The sequence below is a fragment of the Oncorhynchus tshawytscha genome, linkage group LG01 (genome assembly GCF_018296145.1).
Source record: "Oncorhynchus tshawytscha isolate Ot180627B linkage group LG01, Otsh_v2.0, whole genome shotgun sequence".
NCBI lineage: Eukaryota > Metazoa > Chordata > Actinopteri > Salmoniformes > Salmonidae > Oncorhynchus > Oncorhynchus tshawytscha.
Window position 1 is genome coordinate 21030661 of NC_056429.1, and position 23184 is coordinate 21053844.

General features: G+C 45.5%; 1 protein-coding gene across 1 annotated transcript in view; it reads right to left on the reverse strand.

Moving 5' to 3' along the window:
* LOC112240987 (metalloprotease TIKI2) overlaps positions 1 to 23184 on the reverse strand; it is a 91084-nt gene that overhangs the window by 1908 nt on the left and 65992 nt on the right. The window contains exon 5 of the mRNA XM_042309251.1: positions 1502 to 1598. Coding sequence (XP_042165185.1) covers positions 1502 to 1598 — 97 coding nt within the window. The remainder of the gene's footprint in view (positions 1 to 1501; positions 1599 to 23184) is intronic.

Here is a 23184-nt window from a genome sequence, read left to right on the forward strand (position 1 = left end):
CTTAGAAATGTATCCTTACCATATTCATTTGCTTGAAGTAGTCAAGGATGTAACACGGTCAGATAGGGCAAAGTAAGGTTTCCGTTACATTGCTTTGATCAACACCGTCATACGAGAGCAGGAAAGGAGGATACATTTCAAAAGCATTGGAACTTGGTCCTACACTAATCCACATTCCTTTCCTGTCATTTATGCCACTTCCTTTCCTATCTGATTACCGGTAGTTGCCTGTAGGCATAGACCTAGGATCAGAAAACACTCTAATTGACCTTAACGTTTAGGCGCAACTTCTGCCTACTATGCATATGAAGGGTCATATTGCTTTCCCGTCAGTAAACACCCTGGAGGTTTGACCTCCCAATGAGGCCCCAGATCCAGACCACACACTGTTCAGCTCTGTGTTAGCCAGTATTACACTGTCTACAGATGCCGGCTGCTGTGGGCTACAGCCACTCTACACTGAGTCACTTTGCTTTGGTTCCTTTTGTCATAATCTCTCTATTGAGCAGAAAACACATGATGCCTCTGGGTGCAGGCGCCCAGTTTTGAGGTTTACACGTCATAACCTCCGGAAAAGCTTCCTGCCACATTGTATTGTTGTCAGCTCATATCAGAGAGCACAAAGTGTTTGGAGCAGTTTTGTGTGTTTTTCGACCACAATCAGTCAGTCCACAATCAGTCAGCTTTTAAAGCAGAAGTGCTGTGGCCCGCAGCTCGGCTGAGGCTGGGCCTGGGCCTGCTCTGTGTATGAGCCAGGGAGGAATGGTTTTGTTACAGCTGTAATTCGCAGTGAAGGAAGTAAGTTTGTAAAAGCAGTGGATGGAGGAGATGTTTGACTGTAGCTCTGCTTTATGTGATTTCCCTTGTTGTTCCTCATTTGTCTGTTTTCACCCTGGATCCAGTGAGTGCTGCAACCATTAGCACTGCTATTTTAATGGGCCCAACCTGCACGGGCCTTAGATCAACCCCCCAGGTCCTGCTGCTGCTGCTGCTTGCAGGGTGATAGGGAGCCTGTCCCAGCATGTGGGGTGTTCAGGGGTGGGAAAGTTCACTGGGGAGACTGGGGACTGGTTTCCATGAGGAGATGCAGCACCCCTCTTTAGGAGGCAGATGGTTGAGGCTCTTTCTGTGAGGTGGCCATGCCAAGGGGCTGCTGGGAGCGGGATGGCCTACCTTTCACAGCTGGCGGGGGGAGGGAGAGATGGGGGAATCAAAGGATTCCTACATAGTTGAGATCTGGTTGTAAAGGTGTACTACATGTACTGAAGCATGTGTGCTACATTTAGCACATCTATGTGGTGTCAATTAGTACATGTCATGTGTTTCTGCTCTGGAGTGAATACGGTGGATGTGGTATCGTAAACTTCCATGGTAAATCTGAGACTGTGTGTTTGTGAATGTTCATATGAATTAGTGCCCAATGCCCATACACATGTCAATATGTGTGCATGTGTTTTGGTTGTGGCCCTATGGTGTGGGCGGGGAGTGTCTCTGTACTCACTCTGTGATTGGTTCCTGGTAGTGTGATGGTGCGTGCACCACCTTGTAGCCCTCCTGTCTCAGGATGTCCAACACACTGTGGTTCCCCAGGAAGTGACCTAACAGGAAACACAACAGGTCAGTTCACATCTCAAATAATGCTGTACATGATAGACAGGGCCAAGAGTTTTCCCTGATCAGGCCATGTGGTCCAAAAAATGTCTTCTCCTTAGTCATGATGACAGGCTACAAGATAGTCTCTAGTCTAAAACAGAGGTCTGAAGAGACAGGAATACAGGGGTTATCCTGCCGAGAGTACTTTGTGAACCGACTGCAAACCAATTTCACATGTAGAATATCACGAAAATGTCGGTAGTCAGACGCCAACAGCTCGCTGAATGATTGGTAGATGAATTGGAGATCCACATTTGGTCCGATGTGTTCAACCGTTTAAGGTGGCAGACGGGCCATCCTTAGTTCCTAACATATACTGACACTTGATCTTTCTCTGCACTTGATCCTATGTACTGACCCTTATTGACCCCATATTGTAGTGCACTCTGCTCCTGGCCCCCTTCCCCAAACCCCTTGTTTTTTTCTGATTCCTTCATTCTGACATCAAACAGACAGGTCCCAGCCACACACTGATGAAAGCAGTTTTATTCCTCCCTACCGTGAATAATCCCAGGTGTCACTCAACCCAGTAATACGGCCTAATGCTCTCTGACATCACCCCCCCAGCACGCTCCCCCAGCTTATTAACAGCACGCTGGCAATCTTCAAGGGCCCTAGCTCGCCTGCTTTCCCGAACCTCTATTTTATTATTATGATTTTTCTGATCATTCCTGAGGGGAGAAAAGGCGGCGCTACACTTTCTTGGCGGCGGAGTTCAAAGACTGCGTGGGGATTGGCAGGGGAGGGAGGAGAGGCTACCGCCGAGTGTCGGTCAGATCAGACGGCCAGATTACAGCACTCTTCCTCCACCACACCAAGCCCCTCCAGAGAAGAGAGAAGAGGAGGGGACAGACACCCTATTGAGGGGCCCAGACTACTCCTCTCCTCTTTTCTCCTCTTTTACTTATTTCTCCTCACCCCTCCTCTCCTCTCTTCACGTCTCTCCTCTTGCCTTCTCTCTTCCCTCTACTCTCCACTCCTCTTTTCTACTCCTTTCTTCCTCTCTCCTAGCCTCTCCTGCCCCCTCCACAGCTGAAGGCTGCTCCCAGAATGGCAGATTCAATGACCCCCATGTCTTTGTCAAGCAGATATTTCATTCATTTCAGCTATGAAGCCCTTTTACGGTCAGTGAAAAAAGTCCTGTGCATTCCGTCTGTTAGGTCAAGCTGTCTGTTTGACGTCTTGTTTATTTTCTCACTTTTAGATGTCATACACAAACAGTCTGAACAGAGAGCTTACAGAGACATACTGTTTCCACAGGCAGGCAGGGGAAGTAATTTAGTCGGTTCTGAGGGCTGTGTGGGATGAATTAGTAGTGTGTAAGTGTGTGTGAAGGGGCCTGCATATGTGTGTATGGTCATCTCCCTAACGAGACACCAAACAGCCACAGAGATCAGGACTGTAGCCAGGAACACACGCCTGCTACAGGGGGCCAAGTGCACCCTCCCGTCTGTCTGGTCTGACCTGTCGCTCAGAGTGAATATGTGTATTCACTGTCTGTGGTCAGACTGTTTCTGACTCAAGAGACCATTAGAGGAGGTTGAAAATACATTTCTGATATCTTGCGTTCCTCTCTCTTTCTTGATTTGTGAGGGCGCTGCAAACAAAGTGGTGCTAAGAAGCAGTAAAAGAGAGGCTGGCGGCTCATAGGGCAAACCCAAAACAAATCCATGATGGGCTTAATGAGAGAGAAGTCCTGCCTTCTTATGGATCTAATAGCTCTTTCCTGCCCTGCCCTGCCTGTTGTTGTGCCACTGGTCAGGGTAGACTGGAAAATCCTGGGCTACAAACACACTCCTACCAGGGAGTTCCTCCTCAATCCAGAGTTAATTACTTTTCTACAGTAGCTTCCCATCTCTCCCTTCCAAAATATGCCCCCTCCCTCATTCTTTCTTTCTATCTCTCTCCTAATCTCTCTGTATCTATTTTCCTCTATATTTTTCTTTCTTTCTCTCTCTCTCCCCATCCCTCTCTCCTCTATAGTAGCGTGTGTCTGGTTGCCACCCAGGCTGAGGGGTTTGTGGGGTCAGCACCTTATTACTCACACCGCCTGTCCTCACTTGCACCCCTCCTTCCCTCCACCCCTTTCTCCATTCCTTTACCCATCCCTGCTTCTACCCATCCCTGCACCCTGTCAATATAATCAAGCAATGCTGGATGAGGAGAGGATATAGAGGTAATCCCTATAACAGAGGTCGGCAACAGGCAACAAAACAAGTGTTTTTAAAATTTTAAAGATAAAGATAATGCTTTTGGGCTTATTTGTTGTCAATGTTCATTGTCCAAATTATAATAACCCCCCACCCCACCCCAGACCATCCACAGCTGAATCTAGTTTAGGCATTAACTCCAAATTTTAAAGTTAGGCATTAACTCTGAATGGTTAAGGTCAGGGCTCCTTCTAATTCCCTTTCCTCCCGGAGGAACTTGGCTCTAGGACCATGCCTAAGGACTACCTGACCTGATGACTCCTGGCTGTCCCCAGTCCACCTGGTCGTCCTGCTGCTCCAGTTTCAACTGTTCTGCGGTTATGGAATCCTGTGCTACCTTGTCCCAGACCTGCTGTTTTTGACTCACTCTCTAACTCTCTCATATCTGCTGTATGCTCAGCTATGAAAAGCCAACTGACATTTACTCCTGAAGTACTGACCTATTGCACCCACTACAACCACGGATTATTATTTAATTAATCCTGCTGGTCATTATGAACGTTTGAACATCTTGAAAACAATCTGGCCTTAATGGCCATGTACTGTTATAATCTCCACCTCGCACAGCCATCAGAGGACTGGCGACCCCTCAGAGCCTGGTTCTTCCTAGGTTCCTGCCTTTCTAGGGAGTTTTTCATTGCCACCAGGTTTCTGTATATAAATACATTTGACTTGATTTGATTTAAGGTTTGCTAGCAATGCCTTAGCAAAACCGAAACATTCTTGAAGGTAACAGCTCTCTCTGTTGTCCCTAGTGGCCGGTTTCCATGTCATCTCCTGACGTCCTAAAACATGAATTGACGTCGAATACTGACTTGTATCAGGGGTGACCTAGCTGGTACTATAATATAGAGCGTGATGAGTATAAGGACAGATTTAAGGAGAGAGGGAGACTGTATCAGCATCAGAAGGAGAGAGGGATCCATGCCCTCAGAGAATGGGCAGTCAGGATGGCTGGTGGACCCCTGTGGGGAAGGAAGAGGGTGGAAGTAGGACACTGATGTAGACCACAACACACAGAACCCACGCTGGGCACTGTTGCAATGCTGCAAACAAACACAAGCTGTTGCTTCACAGGCTGTGGAACAACAGACCATGAAAAAAGAGAGAAGAAGAGAGGGATGGGTAGGGAGAAAGGGGTGGAACCAAGCCCCTCAAAACTGGACTCCTAAAAAAAAAAGTTGTCCATGGAAAATAAGGATTCCTCTACCCTGATTGGAAATGTGAGTGCTATCTGATGTTTGTGTGTGTGTGTGTGTGTTCATGTGTGCGTTTGCGTGTGAGTGCATGCATTCACAAGGTGTGTGCGTGTATGCATGTGTACGTTCACATGCATGTGTGTGTGTGTGTGTGTGTGTGTTGAGATGCTCGGGGAGTCCCTGTCTGACTCACTCCCAGTACTGTAGTTCAGAGTACTATTCCACAACGTGAGAATGAGTAGGTTTAATAATGGAGGTTTAATAACTCCAGCATCCCTGCACCTTAACCCTGGGTGTACATTTGCACCTCTACAGTACAAGTACATCTATAAATCACCTCCCAGCCTCCCAGTCTGCAAACCGAGGGAGAGAAATCCTAGCCGCAGTGCATCTGAACCAGCTGAACCATGGCGTTGAACAGAGCACCTCTCGCTTGACGTGTAAATCTAAAGGAAGGAATCAGGAAATTACACCCTGAATCCCACTATTTTAGTAGAAGGGTTTCCCCTCCTCCTCCTCATTCCTCTCCTTGTCTCTCCCCTTCTTCTCTGTAATGATTTTATATCCTATGTATTAGGCTTAGGAGGTATACCATATATACCGTATACCGGGGTATTTAGAAATACTGACCGGATGATTTTCAGTGCCAGTTGGGTCACCCTTAAAGCTTAAACCCCCTCGGTTTCATCGCTACAGCTTATAACTAAAAGTTAAGTATCTAAGATTTGCCAAATAAATTATCACAGGGCTCCAGCTATGCATTTGGTTGGCTAACTTGCTAAGTAAGTAGCTAGCTTGCCAGCTCAAGCCACTCGGTTACAGCAGAGACAATCAATCCCCTTCTGGATCAAGATCCCTGCTGCCTAAATTTGTTCTGTGCATAAAAAAAACAAGTTTACCTTTGGAAAGAAATAGCGGCCCTTATTTCACCTTTATTTAACCAGGTAGGCTAGTTGAGAACAAGTTCTCATTTGCAACTGCGACCTGGCCAGATAAAGCATAGCAGTTCGACACAAACAACAACACAGAGTTACACATGGAATAAACAAACATACAATCAATAATACAGTAGAAAAATATACAGCATGTGCAAATGAGGAAGGATAAGAGAAGTAAGGCAATAAATAGGCCAGGGTGGCGAAGTAATTACAATATAGCAATTAAACACTGGAATGGCAGGGTTTGCAGAAGATGAATGTGCAAGTAGAGATACTGGGGTGCAAAGGAGCAAGATAAATAAATTAATACAGCATGGGGATGAGGTAGATTGGATTGGCTATCTACAGATGAGCTATGTACAGGTGCAGTGATCTGTGAGCTGCTCTGACAGCTGGTGCTTAAAGCTAGTGAGGGAGGTAAGAGTCTCCAGCTTCAGAGATTTTTGCAGTTCGTTCCAGTCATTGGCAGCAGAGAACTGGAAGGAGAGGTGGCCAAAGTAAGAAATTGGCTTTGGGGATGACCAGTGTGATATAAATGCTGGAGCGCGTGCTACAGGTGGGTGCTGCTATGTTGACCAGTGAGCTGAGATAAGGGGGGCTTTACCTAGCAGAGACTTGTAGATAACCTGGAGCCAGTGGGTTTGGCGACGAGTATGAAGCGAGGGCCAACAAACTAGAGTATACAGGTCGCAGTGGTGGGTAGTACACAGGGCTTTGGTGACAAAACGGATGGCACTGTGATAGACTGCATCCAATTTGCTGAGTAGAGTGTTGGAGGCTATTTTGTAAATGATATCGCCGAAGTCGAGGATCAGTAGGATGGTCGGTTTTACGAGGGAATGTTTGGCAGCATGAGTGAAGGATGCTTTGTTACAGGAACTGTATGAATGTATGAAAATCTGGACACCGGCCAACCCTACTATGCATGCAGCCCAATGAGTGCCTCCATCAGAGGGGGGTGATGACCGATGACCGGGATCGATTGTGTCCCAGTCCTGTTCCCCAAATGCACACTGAAAATAAAGAAGACTTCTGCAGCATTGCACACACTATCAAACTGTCGGGCCAAACGAGAGTTCACTCCAGAGAGCCGGAAGAGCTATCTTTATATCCTTTCTTACTTCTGATGAGCTCTTAAAGTGGCAGCGCACGGTGAAGGCTCCGTGCAGGATTTTGCGACTGGCCATTTTTTATATGTAATACATGGAATTATTCCTTGGGTAATAGCAACCTTTTACAGCTGTTTATGTAAGACATCCCACATTACACCCTCTTCTACCCCCTGTGGGTGAGACCCTCGGAGTGCCTTGACTGGTGGGGTGTGATGACCGACAATTGTGAATGGTCGTGTCCCGATCCTGGTCCCCTAATGAACCAAATCAGCAATAATAATTGTTATATTTATACTCATCTACCCCCTATAGGTCAACCAAGAGGTACCGATGCACCAAGTCCAGAACCAACAGGACATTGAACAGCTTATACTCCCAAGTCATAAGGCGGCTAAATAGACGGCTAAATAGTAAACCAAATAGCTACCCGGATGATCTACATTGACCCTTTACAAGGACTTTTATGGACTCATTACGTATTCTACTGCTACTGTTTACTATCTGTCTCATTATTCCTAGTTACATATCTACCTCAACTACCTCGTACCCCTGTACATCCACTCAGTACTGTAACACCTTGTATATAGCCAAGTTATTACCTCATACCCCTGTACATCCACTCAGTACTGTAACACCTTGTATATAGCCAAGTTATTACCTCATACTCCTGTACATCCACTCAGTACTGTAACACCTTGTATATAGCCAAGTTATTACCTCATACCCCTGTACATCCACTCAGTACTGTAACTCCTTGTATATAGCCAAGTTATTACCTCGTACCCCTGTACATCCACTCAGTACTGTAACACCTTGTATATAGCCAAGTTATTACCTCATACTCCTGTACATACACTCAGTACTGTAACACCTTGTATATAGCCAAGTTATTACCTCGTACCCCTGCACATCCACTCAGTACTGTAACTCCTTGTATATAGCCAAGTTATTACCTCATACCCCTGTACATCCACTCAGTACTGTAACACCTTGTATATACAAGTTATTACCTCATACTCCTGTACATCCACTCAGTACTGTAACACCTTGTATATAGCCAAGTTATTACCTCATACTCCTGTACATACACTCAGTACTGTAACTCCTTGTATATAGCCAAGTTATTACCTCATACTCCTGTACATCCACTCAGTACTGTAACACCTTGTATATAGCCAAGTTATTACCTCATACTCCTGTACATCCACTCAGTACTGTAACACCTTGTATATAGCCAAGTTATTACCTCGTACCCCTGTACATCCACTCAGTACTGTAACACCTTGTATATAGCCAAGTTATTACCTCATACTCCTGTACATACACTCAGTACTGTAACTCCTTGTATATAGCCAAGTTATTACCTCATACCCCTGTACATCCACTCAGTACTGTAACTCCTTGTATATAGCCAAGTTATTACCTCGTACCCCTGCACATCCACGCAGTACTGTAACACCTTGTATATAGCCAAGTTATTACCTCGTACCCCTGTACATCCACTCAGTACTGTAACTCCTTGTATATAGTCAAGTTATTACCTCGTACCCCTGTACATCCACTCAGTACTTTAACTCCTTGTATATAGCCAAGTTATTACCTCGTACCCCTGCACATCCACTCAGTACTGTAACACCTTGTATGTAGCCAAGTTATTACCTCGTACCCCTGTACATCCACTCAGTACTGTAACTCCTTGTATATAGTCAAGTTATTACCTCGTACCCCTGTACATCCACTCGGTACTTTAACTCCTTGTATATAGCCAAGTTATTACCTCGTACCCCTGCACATCCACTCAGTACTGTAACACCTTGTATATAGCCAAGTTATTACCTCGTACCCCTGTACATCCACTCAGTACTGTAACTCCTTGTATATAGTCAAGTTATTACCTCGTACCCCTGTACATCCACTCAGTACTTTAACTCCTTGTATATAGCCAAGTTATTACCTCGTACCCCTGCACATCCACTCAGTACTGTAACACCTTGTATATAGCCAAGTTATTACCTCGTACCCCTGTACATCCACTCAGTACTGTAACTCCTTGTATATAGTCAAGTTATTACCTCGTACCACTGTACATCCACTCAGTACTTTAACTCCTTGTATATAGCCAAGTTATTACCTCGTACCCCTGTACATCTACTCAGTACTGTAACACCTTGTATATAGTCAAGTTATTACCTCGTACCCCTGTACATCCACTCAGTACTGTAACACCTTGTATATAGTCAAGTTATTACCTCGTACCCCTGTACATCCACTCAGTACTTTAACTCCTTGTATATAGCCAAGTTATTACCTCGTACCCCTGCACATCCACTCAGTACTGTAACTCCTTGTATATAGCCAAGTTATTACCTCGTAAGTAAGCCCGTAAGTAAGCATTTCACTGTTAGTCCACACCTGTTGTTTATGAACCATGTGACAAATACAATTTGATTTAATTTGACTTTGTTGTGCACGCTCAGAGACCCACGGTCTCTTGAAAACATGGACCAAGTCAGGACCGCTGTAGGGGTCAGTGGATTTCTGTTGGAACATTTAAAGTGTTTCCCGTTGGCTTTAAATATTTAGACTGTCTGTGTGCTCTGTCTGTCTGCCAGACCCCACATGCTACTGTCACTGCTGCTAACCTGCAGGCAGAGAGAGACAGAGAGAGAGAAGGGGAAAAAGAGAGTGGGGAAAGAAAGAGAAAGTGTACAGGGAGAAAAAGAGGGAAAGAGAAATGGGGTAGACAGGGACTTGCAGGGGTTTGGCCTGTGGTGGGTGTAAAACATTTAGTGAAAATTGCCCCCTCCGTTTGTTTTTGTTGCTGACAGCTGAGGTCTTAACTCCTTGTCTGCTAGGACGGGAGGGGGGATGAGGGCAGCTGGCAGGCGTCTGGAGAAAGGTTCCCGATCTTGCACACACACACATACGCTGACTGTAGCTATGCGGTGTAGACACGTGATAGAAGCCATGGCATCTCGTAGACCCCCACAATGGTCTATTTATCTCTCTCATCTGATTCCTGCTCCACCTTTCATCATTTAATTTCCTGCCCTCCAACTTTCACCTCCTCATCCCCTCTTTATTGCAATAAGCCCCCTCTGCTACATGCTCGTCAGGTTTAGCTCTCAGATCAGCTGATACATAATAATTCATAACAGACTTTACGCAAATTGTGTCCATGCAAAACGTGTGTGTGTGTGCACGCGTGTGTGTGTGTGTGTGTGCACGCGTGTGTGTTTTTGTGTGCGTGCCAGAGAAAGTGTGTGTGCATGTGTATTTGTATTAGCCAGAGGAGAGTTATGGAGATGTAGTGAGAGCACATGTTTTAATGCAATGTGGCGTAGCAGCCATTAGTGCTGAATGAGCTGTGATATGTTTTCAAGAGACTAATGAAGCATGCAATCTACCCGCAGTCTAATGAGCCCTCCATCTAATTAGAGCTGCCTGGGAATCCCACCAGCACACCGGATAACGCTAAACTAACCCTCAGGGCTTGAGAGGGACAGAGTCTATGGGCCTGACAGAGAGAGAGGCTAGCACTATGGGCCCAAACTCCTAATTTTAGACTAGATTAGTTATCAGTAGTTATTTTAATGATAACGGGGGAAGGTGTCATACATAATATATTACGGGTCAGGAAAAATATTCACTACCGTTCAAAAGTTTGGGGTCACTTAGAAATGTTATTGTTTTTGAAAGAAAAGCACATTAGTTGTCCATTAAAATAACATAAAATTGATCAGAAATTCAGTGTAGACATTGTTAATGTTGTAAATGACTATTGTAGCTGGAAATAGCTGATTTTTAATGCAATATCTACATAGGCGTACAGAGGCCCATTATCAGCAACCATCACTCCTGTGTTCCAATAGCAATGTGTTAGCTAATCCAAGTCCATCATCAGACAAAAGTCTAATTGAGATCCTCTGTCCAGTGTCTGTGATATGAGATATGAGTCTGAGATATGGCTTTTTCTTTGCAACTCTGTCTAGAAGGCCAGCATCCCAGAGTCGCCTCTTCACTGTTGACGTTGAGACTGGTGTTTTGCAGGTAATATTTAATGATGCTGACAGTTGAGGACTTTCTCAAATTAGACACTCTAATGTACTTGTCCTCTTGCTTAGTTGTGCACCGGGGCCTCCCACTCCTCTTTCTATTCTGGTTAGAGCCCGTTTGCGCTGTTCTGTGAAGGGAGTAGTACGCAGCGTTGTACAAGATCTTCAGTTTCTTGACAATTTCTCACATGGAATCGCCTTCATTTCTCAGAAACAAGATTAGACTGACGAGTTTCAGAAGAAAGTTCTTTGTTTCTGGCTATTTTGAGCCTGTAACTGAACCCACAAATGCTGATGTTCCAGATACTCAACTAGTCTAAAGAAGGCCAGTTTTATTGCTTCTTTAATCAGAAAAACAGTTTTCAGCTGTGCTAATATAATTGCAAAAGGTTTTTCTAATGATCAATTAGCCTTTTAAAATGATTAACTTGGATTAGCTAACACAACGTGCCATTGGAACACAGGAGTGATGGTTGCTGATAATTGGCCTCTGTACGCCTATGTAGACATTCCATTAAAATAATCAGCCGTTTCCAGCTACAATAGTCATTTACAACATTAACAATGTCTACATTTGTAACGGCTGTCTTGGGAAGAAGGTGAGGACCAATGCGCAGCGTGGTAAGTGTTCATCTTTTTAATAAAGTAAACTGAACACTGAATAACAAAACAACAAAGAAACAACCGGAACAGTTCTGTCTGGTGTAGACACACAAAGACTGAAAACAACCGGAACAGTTCTGTCTGGTGTAGACACACAAAGACTGAAAACAACCGGAACAGTTCTGTCTGGTGTAGACACACAAAGACTGAAAACAACCGGAACAGTTCTGTCTGGTGTAGACACACAAAGACTGAAAACAACCGGAACAGTTCTGTCTGGTGTAGACACACAAAGACTGAAAACAACCACCCACAAAACACAATAGAAACCAGGCTCCCTAAATATGGTTCTCAATCAGGGACAATGATTGACAGCTGCCTCTGATTGAGAACCATACCAGGCCAAATACAGAAATGGCAAATCCTAGAAAACTAACATAGACAACCCACCCAACTCACGCCCTGACCATACTAAAACAAAAGACAAAACAAGGTCAGAACGTGACATTGCATTTCTGATCAATTTGATGTTATTTTAATGAACTAAAAATGTGTTTTTCTTTCAAAAACAAGGACATTTTTAAGTGACCCCAAACTTTTGAATGGTAGTGTATGTAAAATATGTAATAATGTCAATAAAATGTTTGTGGGAGATTTTCATGCTGCTGCCTTGCGCTGTATAGAGACTGTAAGGAGAGTTGGAGACAGGCAAGTGATGAGGCTCCACACTGGGTCTGCTGCTAATGGGGAGATGACTGATGCAAAGATTACGTTTTAATATCACACCTCTTCAGCTCTGACTTGTGGTGGATCTAATATCAGACAGACCTTGTATGTGGGCCTGTGTGTGTGTGCATCTGCCTGTCTTGTGTGTGTGTGTGCATGTCTGTGTGCGTGTGTGTATGTTTGAGTTAAAGACGTATGCGAGACAAAAAAGGCTGACCCCCGCCCCAGCCCAGTGACACGGGAGACGGGGCCTGTGCATCGTCAGTCTCACGCACGGGAGGGGGTGAGTAGGAGAGGGGGAGGCAGGGAGTGACACGTTAGCCCAACAGGGTGGACACTAAAACAGGACAGAGGCACCCCTGTCAAATAATACAGCCACACTGATACAGTAATACAGAAACACACATTCACAACACAACAAACACACACACTGACACACCTGTACAAATACAATACAGAGCTATCAGTGCAAGACCTCTAGTCATCTTTCACTGGTGTCCCTTTGTTTCTCCTCCTATCCTTCTGTACTCTTTTCTGTTTCCATAAAACGTTCCTACTGGGAGGAGGGGATGACATGGAAAGACAGAGTGAGACAGAGCAGATGGAGTTAAAGAAGAGAGAGAGATGGCGTCAGTGTGATATAGGGGGGATGGAGGCAGACAGGAAAGCAGACAGAGACAGACGAGGAAGAGAGAGAAGAGAAGAAAGAGAGAACGAGGGAGACGTTGTGACAAAGCAGGAGTTATCTAGAGTGGAACAATAGGACCATGGTTTCAACAGAATGGAAATACCTGCACTGAAATATTCTTTGTTTTAATATTATTTAAAAAAAATCTAAAGTCTGAACAAACAGACACGAATAATAACCTAGTATAGATAAACACACATACACAGTGCACACAAAAACTCTGTGCAACAGACAAAAGTAAATATAAATATTGATTATGTATTTTATTGCTGTAGTCATTAATAAACAACTATCTAGGTCATACAACTCACAACTCACAGTCCCCTTACAGACACACATGTATACACACACACACGACGAACACACACCAACAAACACACAAACACACACACACACACACACTGCAACACACTTTCTCAGTGAAGTGGTGGCTGGGCTGTGGTTGCTGGAGGAAATTCCAGGGGATGTTTTCAATAATAGAACGTAGGCAGCAGCAAGGAATTAGCAAATGAGAACCTTCTGAAACGCTGCTCCAACACACTGCCGCACCACCTCCTTATCAAACTGATCATGAATATTGGTGTTATGTAGAGGTGGTGTGTGTGTGTGTTGGCCAATGAAAGAGAAAGTGCTTGTGAGTGTACTCTTAACCAATTCCTATCAGCTGGTGCTGTGTCATTCTGTCCATGGAAAAGTGTACAACATTGTCTTGGCCAGATCACCAGTGTGGTATGCTGTACTGCCACAGTCCTTACAGTAGAAGGCTGCTGCCCAGGATTCTGGATGTTACACCACAGTAACAGTACAGTAACAGTCTGGCTCTTACAGTACAGTCACATGATGAGCTCCCTGAAGAACAAAGCACTGAAGATAAAAGGAGCAGAGGGGGGAGAGAGATGGATAGATAGAGAGAGGAAGGGTGGTGGATACATCTGTATATAAAGTCAGTTCCTGTGAGAACAAGTCCACCTGTCCCAACTAGAGGTCAACCGATTATGATTTTTTTCAACGCCGATACCGATTATTGGAGGACCCCCAAAAAAAGCAGATGCCGATTAATCAGCCGATTTAAAAAAAATAAAATGTATTTGTAATACTGAATGAACCTTTTTCTCCCCAATTTCATGGTATCCAATTGTTAGTAGCTACTATCTTGTCTCATCGCTACAACTCCCATACGGGCTCAGGAGAGACGAAGGTTGAAAGTCATGCGTCCTCCAATACACAACCCAACCAAGCCGCACTGCTTCTTAACACAGCGCGCATCCAACCCGGAAGCCAGCCGCACCAATGTGTTGGAGGAAACACTGTGCACCTGGCAACCTTGGTTAGGTGCGCACTGTGCCTGGCCCACCACAGGAGTCGCTGGTGCGCGATGAGACAAGAATATCCCTACTGGCCAAACCCTCCCTAACCCGGACGACGCTAGGCCAATTGTGCGTCGCCACACGTACCTCCCGGTCGCGGCCGGTTACGACAAAGCATGGGAGCGAACCCACCCGCTGGTGGCACAGCTGGCGCTGCAGTACAGCACCCTTAACCACTGCGCCACCCGGGAGGCCCATGAACACTTTTTCTAAACTTATTATAATACATTAATTAAATTTCAATTTGTTTTAAATAATGCAAAAACAAAGTGTTGGAGAAGTAAAAGTGCAATATGTGCCATGTAAAAAAGCTAACATTTGAGTTCCTTGCTCAGAACATGAGAACATATGAAAGTTAGTGGTTCCTTTTAACATGAGACTTCAATATTCCAAGGTAAGAGGTTTTAGGTTGTAGTTAATATAGTATTTATATGACTATTTTACACCAGCCATTAGGTTGATAGGCTTGAAGTCATAAACAGCGCTGTGCTTGCGAAGAGCTGCTAGCAAAACGCACGAAAGTGCTGTTTGAATGAATGCTTATGAGCCTGCTGCTGCCTACCATCGCTCAGTCAGACTGCTCTATCAAATCATAGACTTAATTATAACATAATAACACACAGAAATACGAGCCTTTGGTCATTAATATGTTCGAATCCGGAAACTATCATTTTGAATACAAAACGTTTATTATTTCAGTGAAATACGGAACCGTTCTGTATTTTATCTAACAGGTGGCATCCCTAAGTCTAAATATTCTTGTTACATTGCACAACCTTCAATGTTATGTCATAATTACGTAAAACTCTGGCAAATTAGTTCGCAATGAGCCAGGCGGGCCAAACTGTTGCACATACCCTGACTCTGCGTGCAATGAATGCAAAAGAAATGACACAATTTCACCTGGTTAATATTGCCTGCTAACCTGGATTTCTTTTAGCTAAATATGCAGGTTTAAAAATATATACTTCTGTGTATTGATTTTAAGAAAGGCATTGGTGTTTATGGTTAGGTACAATCATCCAACGATTGTGCTTTTTTCGCAAATGCGCTTTTGTTAAATCATCCCCCAGTGTTGCATCAAATATATGCAACGCAGGACACGCTAGATAAACTAGTAATATCAGCAACCATGTGTAGTTATAACTAGTGATTATGATTGATTGATTGTTTTTTATAAGATAAGTTTAAGGCTAGCTAGCAACTTACCTTGGCTTCTACTCCATTCGCGTAACAGGGAGGCTCCTCGTGGAGTGCAATAAGAGGCGGGTGGTTAGAGCATTGGAGTAGTTAACTGTAAGGTTGCAAAATCTGTCGTTCTGCCCCTGAACAAGGCGGTTAACCCACTGTTCCTAGGCCATCATTGAAAATAAGAATGTGTTCCTTAACGGACTTTCCTAGTTAAATAAAGGTAGAAAAAATAATAATAATAATAATTAAATTGGCCAAATCAGTGCCCAAAAATACCAATTTCCGATTGTTATGAAAACTTGAAATCGGCCCTAATTAATCGGTCATTCCGATTAATCGGTCGACCTCTAGCCGCCTCTCACTGTAACACCACTCATACTGTAACAACACTGTCCCTGTAACACCACTCTCACTGTAACACCACACTCACTGTAACACCACTCTCACTGTAACGCCTCTCTTACTGTAACACCACTCTCACTGTAACACCACTCTCACTGTAACAACACTGTCACTGTAACACCACTCTCACGGTAACAACACTGTCACTGTAACACCACTCTCACTGTAACACCACTCTCACTGTAACACCACTCATACTGTAACACCACTGTCACTGTAATGCCACTCTCCTGTAACACCACTCTCACTGTAACACCACTCTCACTGTAACAACACTGCCATTGTAGCACCCCTCTCACTGTAACAACACTGTCACTGTAACACCACTCTCAGTGTAACACAACTTTCACTGTAACACCACTCTCACTGTAACACCTCTCTTACTGTAACACCACTCTCACTGTAACACCACTCTCACTGTAACACCACTGTCACTGTAACAACACTGTCACTGTAACACCACTCTCACTGTAACACCACTGTCACTGTAACACCACTCATACTGTAACACCACTGTAACACTGTGTAACACCACTCATACTGTAAACACCACTGTCACTGTAATAACACTGTCACTGTAACACCACTCTCACTGTAACAACACTGTCACTGTGTAAACACCACTAACAACACTGTCACTGTAACACCACTGTCACTGTAACACCACTCTCACTGTAACAACACTGTCACTGTAACACCACGCTCACTGTAACACCACTGTCACTGTAACAACACTGTCACTGTAACACCACTCTCACTGTAACACCACTGTCACTGTAACACCACTCTCACTGTAACAACACTGTCACTGTATCACCACTCTCACTGTAACACCACTGTCACTGTAACACCACTCTCACTGTAACACCACTGTCACTGTAACAACACTGTCACTGTATCACCACACTCACTGTAACACCACTGTCACTGTAACACCACTCTCACAGTAACAACACTGTCACTGTAACACCACTCTCACTGTAACACCACTCATACTGTAACACCACTGTCACTGTAATGCCACTCTCACTGTAACAACACTGTCACTGTAACACCACTGTCACTGTAACACCACTCTCACTGTAACAACACTGTCACTGTAACACCACTCTCATTCTCACACCACTGTCACTGTAACACCACTCTCACTGTAACAACACTGTCACTGTAACACCACTCATACTGTAACACCACTGTCACTGTAACACCACTCTCACTGTAACACTGTCACTGTAACACCACTGTCACTGTAACACCACTCACTGTAACAACACTGTCACTGTAACACCACTCTCACAGTAACAACACTGTCACTGTAACACCACTCTCACTGTAACACCACTCATACTGTAACACCACTGTCACTGTAATGCCACTCTCACTGTAACAACACTGTCACTGTAACACCACTCTCACTCTCACACCACTGTCACTGTAACACCACTCTCACTGTAACAACACTGTCACTGTAACACCACTCATACTGTAACACCACTGTCACTGTAACACCACTCTCACTGTAACACTGTCACTGTAACACCACTGTCACTGTAACACCACTCTCACTGTAACAACACTGTCACTGTAACACCACTCTCACTGTAACACCACTCATACTGTAACACCACTCTCACTATAACACCACTCTCACTGTAACACTGTCACTGTAACACCACTCATACTGTAACACCACTGTCACTGTAACGACCACTCAGAATTTCTGTTGGATAGAGCATTTATTTTCTGCTTGTTATGTTATGACTCCATGATCCCCTCTTGATTTTCATAAATAAGCGGATGCTGTGGCAAGATGGAGGGGAGGGGGGGTGCTGTGGCAAGATGGAGGGGAGGGGGTGCTGTGGCAAGATGGAGGGGAGGGGGTGCTGTGGCAAGATGGAGGGGAGGGGGAGTGCTGTGGCAAAATGGGTGGCCTGCCCAAACCACTTTATACACATATCGTATGGTTTAATTACCCCCGGAAAAGTCATAAAACGGCACGGGTAACTCTAGAATGCCTTAACCTGGACGCCCGCTCTTTTCCTCCCGTTCTTGTTTTCTTTCTGTAGTCTGGACATGGTTCCTGTAGTACGGCGTCCAAGGCAAATGCAGCGGGGAACGTTAATAGTTATCAGCCATATGGAAGGAAGGAGCTTTATAAACACAATTTATCCTCCAGCTCTGCTTTGCTCTGAAGAGTCTGCAGCTGGGATGATGGAGAAGGTGTCAGAGAAGGCCCTGGACGGATGGGCCAAGACAGACACAGACAGAGAAATACAAACAGACAGTGATGATACAGAGACAGAAATACTATGATTAAGACAAAGACAGACGGACAGACAGATATGAAAGCAGAGACAGACAGAGCTGAGCCAATGAACTGACAGAAAGAAGACGATGGCAGAGTACAGTGTTCCCATAGGCCTCACCAGTACTATGCTCTATGGCTAAATCTATAAGGTGCTATGCATATTTATCAGCCAATTTAACACTTCATAAGTAAAGTGTTAGCAGAAGATGATGTCAGAAGGTGACTGTGGGATATTTTGATATCTGCTTCTCTGAGAGCTGCTTCAGGCGCCTGGGAGAGAACCTGGCGCTCGCGTCTGTACTCCTGGGTTACTGCCCGGTTACGGCCGCGCTGCTGTCATGTTTCTCATCAGCTCACACTACCTGTCAGCCCTCACACACACACAGACACAGACACATAGTCACACACACACACACCGGCCTGTCAGCTGAAGGAACGAAGACAGACAGACAGATGGCCAACAGGTGACTTGGCACTATCCTGTTCACCAGGCACCCAGGTGAGGTCATCACAGGCCATACACCAAATCTTATATACCAGTTCTATACCTCCAACTCCACCCTACACCAGCCCTACATCAGAGTCTATACTACCATCTCCACCTTACACCAGCCCTACATCAGAGTCTATACCTCCAAATCTACCATAAACCAGCCCTACATCAGTCTATACCTCCAACTCTACCCTACACCGGCCCTACATCAGAGTCTATACCTTCAATTCCACCCTACAACAGCCCTACATCACAGTCTATATCTCCAACTCCACCCTACACCAGCCCTACATCAGTCTATACCTCCAACTCCACCCTACACCAGCCCAACATCAGAGTCTGTACCTCCAACTCCACCCTACACCAGCCCTACATCAGAGTCTATACCTCCAACTCCACCCTACACCAACCCTACATCAGAGTCTATACCTCCATACCCCACCCTACACCAGCCCTACATCACAGTCTATACCTCCAACTCCACCCTACACCAGCCCTACATCAGTCTATACCTCCAACTCCACCCTACACCAGCCCTACATCAGAGTCTATTCCTCCAACTCCACCTTACACCAGCCCTAAATCAGAGTCTATACCTCCAACTCCACCCTACACCAGCCCTACATCAGAGTCTATACCTCCAACTCCACCTTACACCAGCCCTACATCAGAGTCTATACCTCCAACTCCACCTTACACCAGCCTTACATCAGAGTCTATACCTCCAACTCCACCCTACACCAGCCCTACATCACAGTCTATACCTCCAACTCCACCCTACACCAGCCCTAAATCAGTCTATACCTCCAACTCCACCCTACACCAGCCCAACATCAGAGTCTATACCTCCAACTCCACCCTACACCAGCCCTACATCAGAGTCTATTCCTCCAACTCCACCTTACACCAGCCCTAAATCAGAGTCTATACCTCCAACTCCACCCTACACCAGCCCTACATCAGAGTCTATACCTCCAACTCCACCTTACACCAGCCCTACATCAGAGTCTATACCTCCAACTCCACCTTACACCAGCCCTACATCAGAGTCTATACCTCCAACTCCACCCTACACCAGCCCTACATCAGAGTCTATACCTCCAACTCCACCTTACACCAGCCCTACATCAGAGTCTATTCCTCCAACTCCACCCTACACCAGCGCTACATCAGAGTCTATACCTCCAACTCCACCTTACACCAGCCCTACATCAGAGTCTATACCTCCAACTCCACCCTACACCAGCGCTACATCAGAGTCTATACCTCCAACTCCACCTTACACCAGCGCTACATCAGAGTCTATACCTCTAACTCCACCCTACACCAGCGCTACATCAGAGTCTATACCTCCAACTCCACCCTACACCAGCCCTACATCAGAGTCTATTCCTCCAACTCCACCCTACACCAGCCCTACATCAGAGTCTATACCTCCAACTCCACCTTACACCAGCCCTACATCAGAGTCTATACCTCCAACTCCACCTTACACCAGCCCTACATCAGAGTCTATACCTCCAACTCCACCCTACACCAGCCCTACATCAGAGTCTATACCTCCAACTCCACCTTACACCAGCCCTACATCAGAGTCTATTCCTCCAACTCCACCCTACACCAGCCCTACATCAGAGTCTATACCTCCAACTCCACCCTACACCAGCGCTACATCAGAGTCTATACCTCCAACTCCACCCTACACCAGCCCTACATCAGAGTCTATACCTCCAACTCCACCCTACACCAGCGCTACATCAGAGTCTATACCTCCAACTCCACCCTACACCAGCCCTACATCAGAGTCTATACCTCCAACTCCACCCTACACCAGCGCTACATCAGAGTCTATACCTCCAACTCCACCCTACACCAGCCCTACATCAGAGTCTATACCTCCAACTCCACCCTACACCAGCGCTACATCAGAGTCTATACCTCCAACTCCACCTTACACCAGCCCTACATCAGAGTCTATTCCTCCAACTCCACCCTACACCAGCCCTACATCAGAGTCTATACCTCCAACTCCACCCTACACCAGCGCTACATCAGAGTCTATACCTCCAACTCCACCCTACACCAGCGCTACATCAGAGTCTATACCTCCAACTCCACCCTACACCAGCCCTACATCAGAGTCTATACCTCCAACTCCACCTTACACCAGCCCTACATCAGAGTCTATACCTCCAACTCCACCTTACACCAGCCCTACATCAGAGTCTATACCTCCAACTCCACCCTACACCAGCCCTACATCAGAGTCTATACCTCCAACTCCACCTTACACCAGCCCTACATCAGAGTCTATTCCTCCAACTCCACCCTACACCAGCCCTACATCAGAGTCTATACCTCCAACTCCACCCTACACCAGCGCTACATCAGAGTCTATACCTCCAACTCCACCCTACACCAGCCCTACATCAGAGTCTATACCTCCAACTCCACCCTACACCAGCGCTACATCAGAGTCTATACCTCCAACTCCACCCTACACCAGCCCTACATCAGAGTCTATACCTCCAACTCCACCCTACACCAGCGCTACATCAGAGTCTATACCTCCAACTCCACCCTACACCAGCCCTACATCAGAGTCTATACCTCCAACTCCACCCTACACCAGCCCTACATCAGAGTCTATACCTCCAACTCCACCTTACACCAGCCCTACATCAGAGTCTATACCTCCAACTCCACCTTACACCAGCCCTACATCAGAGTCTATTCCTCCAACTCCACCCTACACCAGCCCTACATCAGAGTCTATACCTCCAACTCCACCCTACACCAGCGCTACATCAGAGTCTATACCTCCAACTCCACCCTACACCAGCCCTACATCAGAGTCTATACCTCCAACTCCACACTACACCAGCGCTACATCAGAGTCTATACCTCCAACTCCACCCTACACCAGCCCTACATCAGAGTCTATACCTCCAACTCCACCCTACACCAGCGCTACATCAGAGTCTATACCTCCAACTCCACCCTACACCAGCCCTAAATCAGAGTGATGTAGAATGGGAAAAAAAATACAATGAGCGATGTTATCGGACACATTTTTAGCAGTATCTCCTCAAAGTGTTCTATATAGTCCCATTGCCTACAAGCCCAGTAACAAATTCTTATTTTCAATGATGGCCTATGAACAGTGGGTAAACTGCCAGAACGACAGACTGGCTGGGAGGACTGGTTTGGTTCACTTGTATCTGTGGTTCACGTGGGTTTCAGGATCCCAATGAAAACACACAGTTTAATAATGGAAGGATGTATCTTCAGATTCATCAAGGGTTATTTCCTCCACCGGTTCACTGGAATGCTGGTCATAGATGTATTTATTACATGAAAATCAACTCATTACTTCTAATACACATACAGTGTGTACACTTGTGAACACACAGCTATAGTACACTTACAGTATAATCATGTACACACACACACACACACACACACACACACACACACATACTGTGCACACTCTATCTCTGCACAGCTGGTTATTGCTGCAGTGGCCTTGTCCAAACACTGGGTAGAAGGAGCGAGGGAGTGAAAAATGCTCAGAGGAAGGAACCAGGCGATCAGCATTAATCATGCAGTATGGTGCACAGCACTAAGCACACACCCAGGAGACTGCACCACCCATTTACACACATACACACACTCCCCTCTCCCCCAGGACACTGCAACATTCAGGAAACATTAGCAGCATTAGTGTGGAATGATAATTGAAACAAACATCTCATGGTTTCTTCATTTCTGGATTTGGGAGGGAACTGCTGTTGTGTGTGTGTGTGTGTGTGTGTGTTTGTGCATGTGTGTATTTTACATGTGTTTCTACATGCCAGAGATCTGGGAACAATTGAAGACTATTATTGTCCTGCACTTTCTCCAGTTTTCAAACACAAGATTGAGAGCATTTTGCTCAGCGTAAACACACATTAACATGGGTACAAACACTAACCAGACACAAACCTGATATCTCTTTCTCACTCGCTGTCCCCCCCATACACACAGACCCACACACAAACACACACAACCAGACATTCAGACACTGTGCAGATGTAGATGTAACTGTATCCGTGAGCATTCCTTGCCTCCACTGAGATGTTGGGTGTAAGCTCTCCTCTCCTCTCCTCTCCTCTCCTCTCCTCTCCTCTCCTCTCCTCTCCTCTCCTCTCCTCTCCTCTCAACGCCCCATTAGTCTTTACTGGTGGCTGAGGAGAGCTA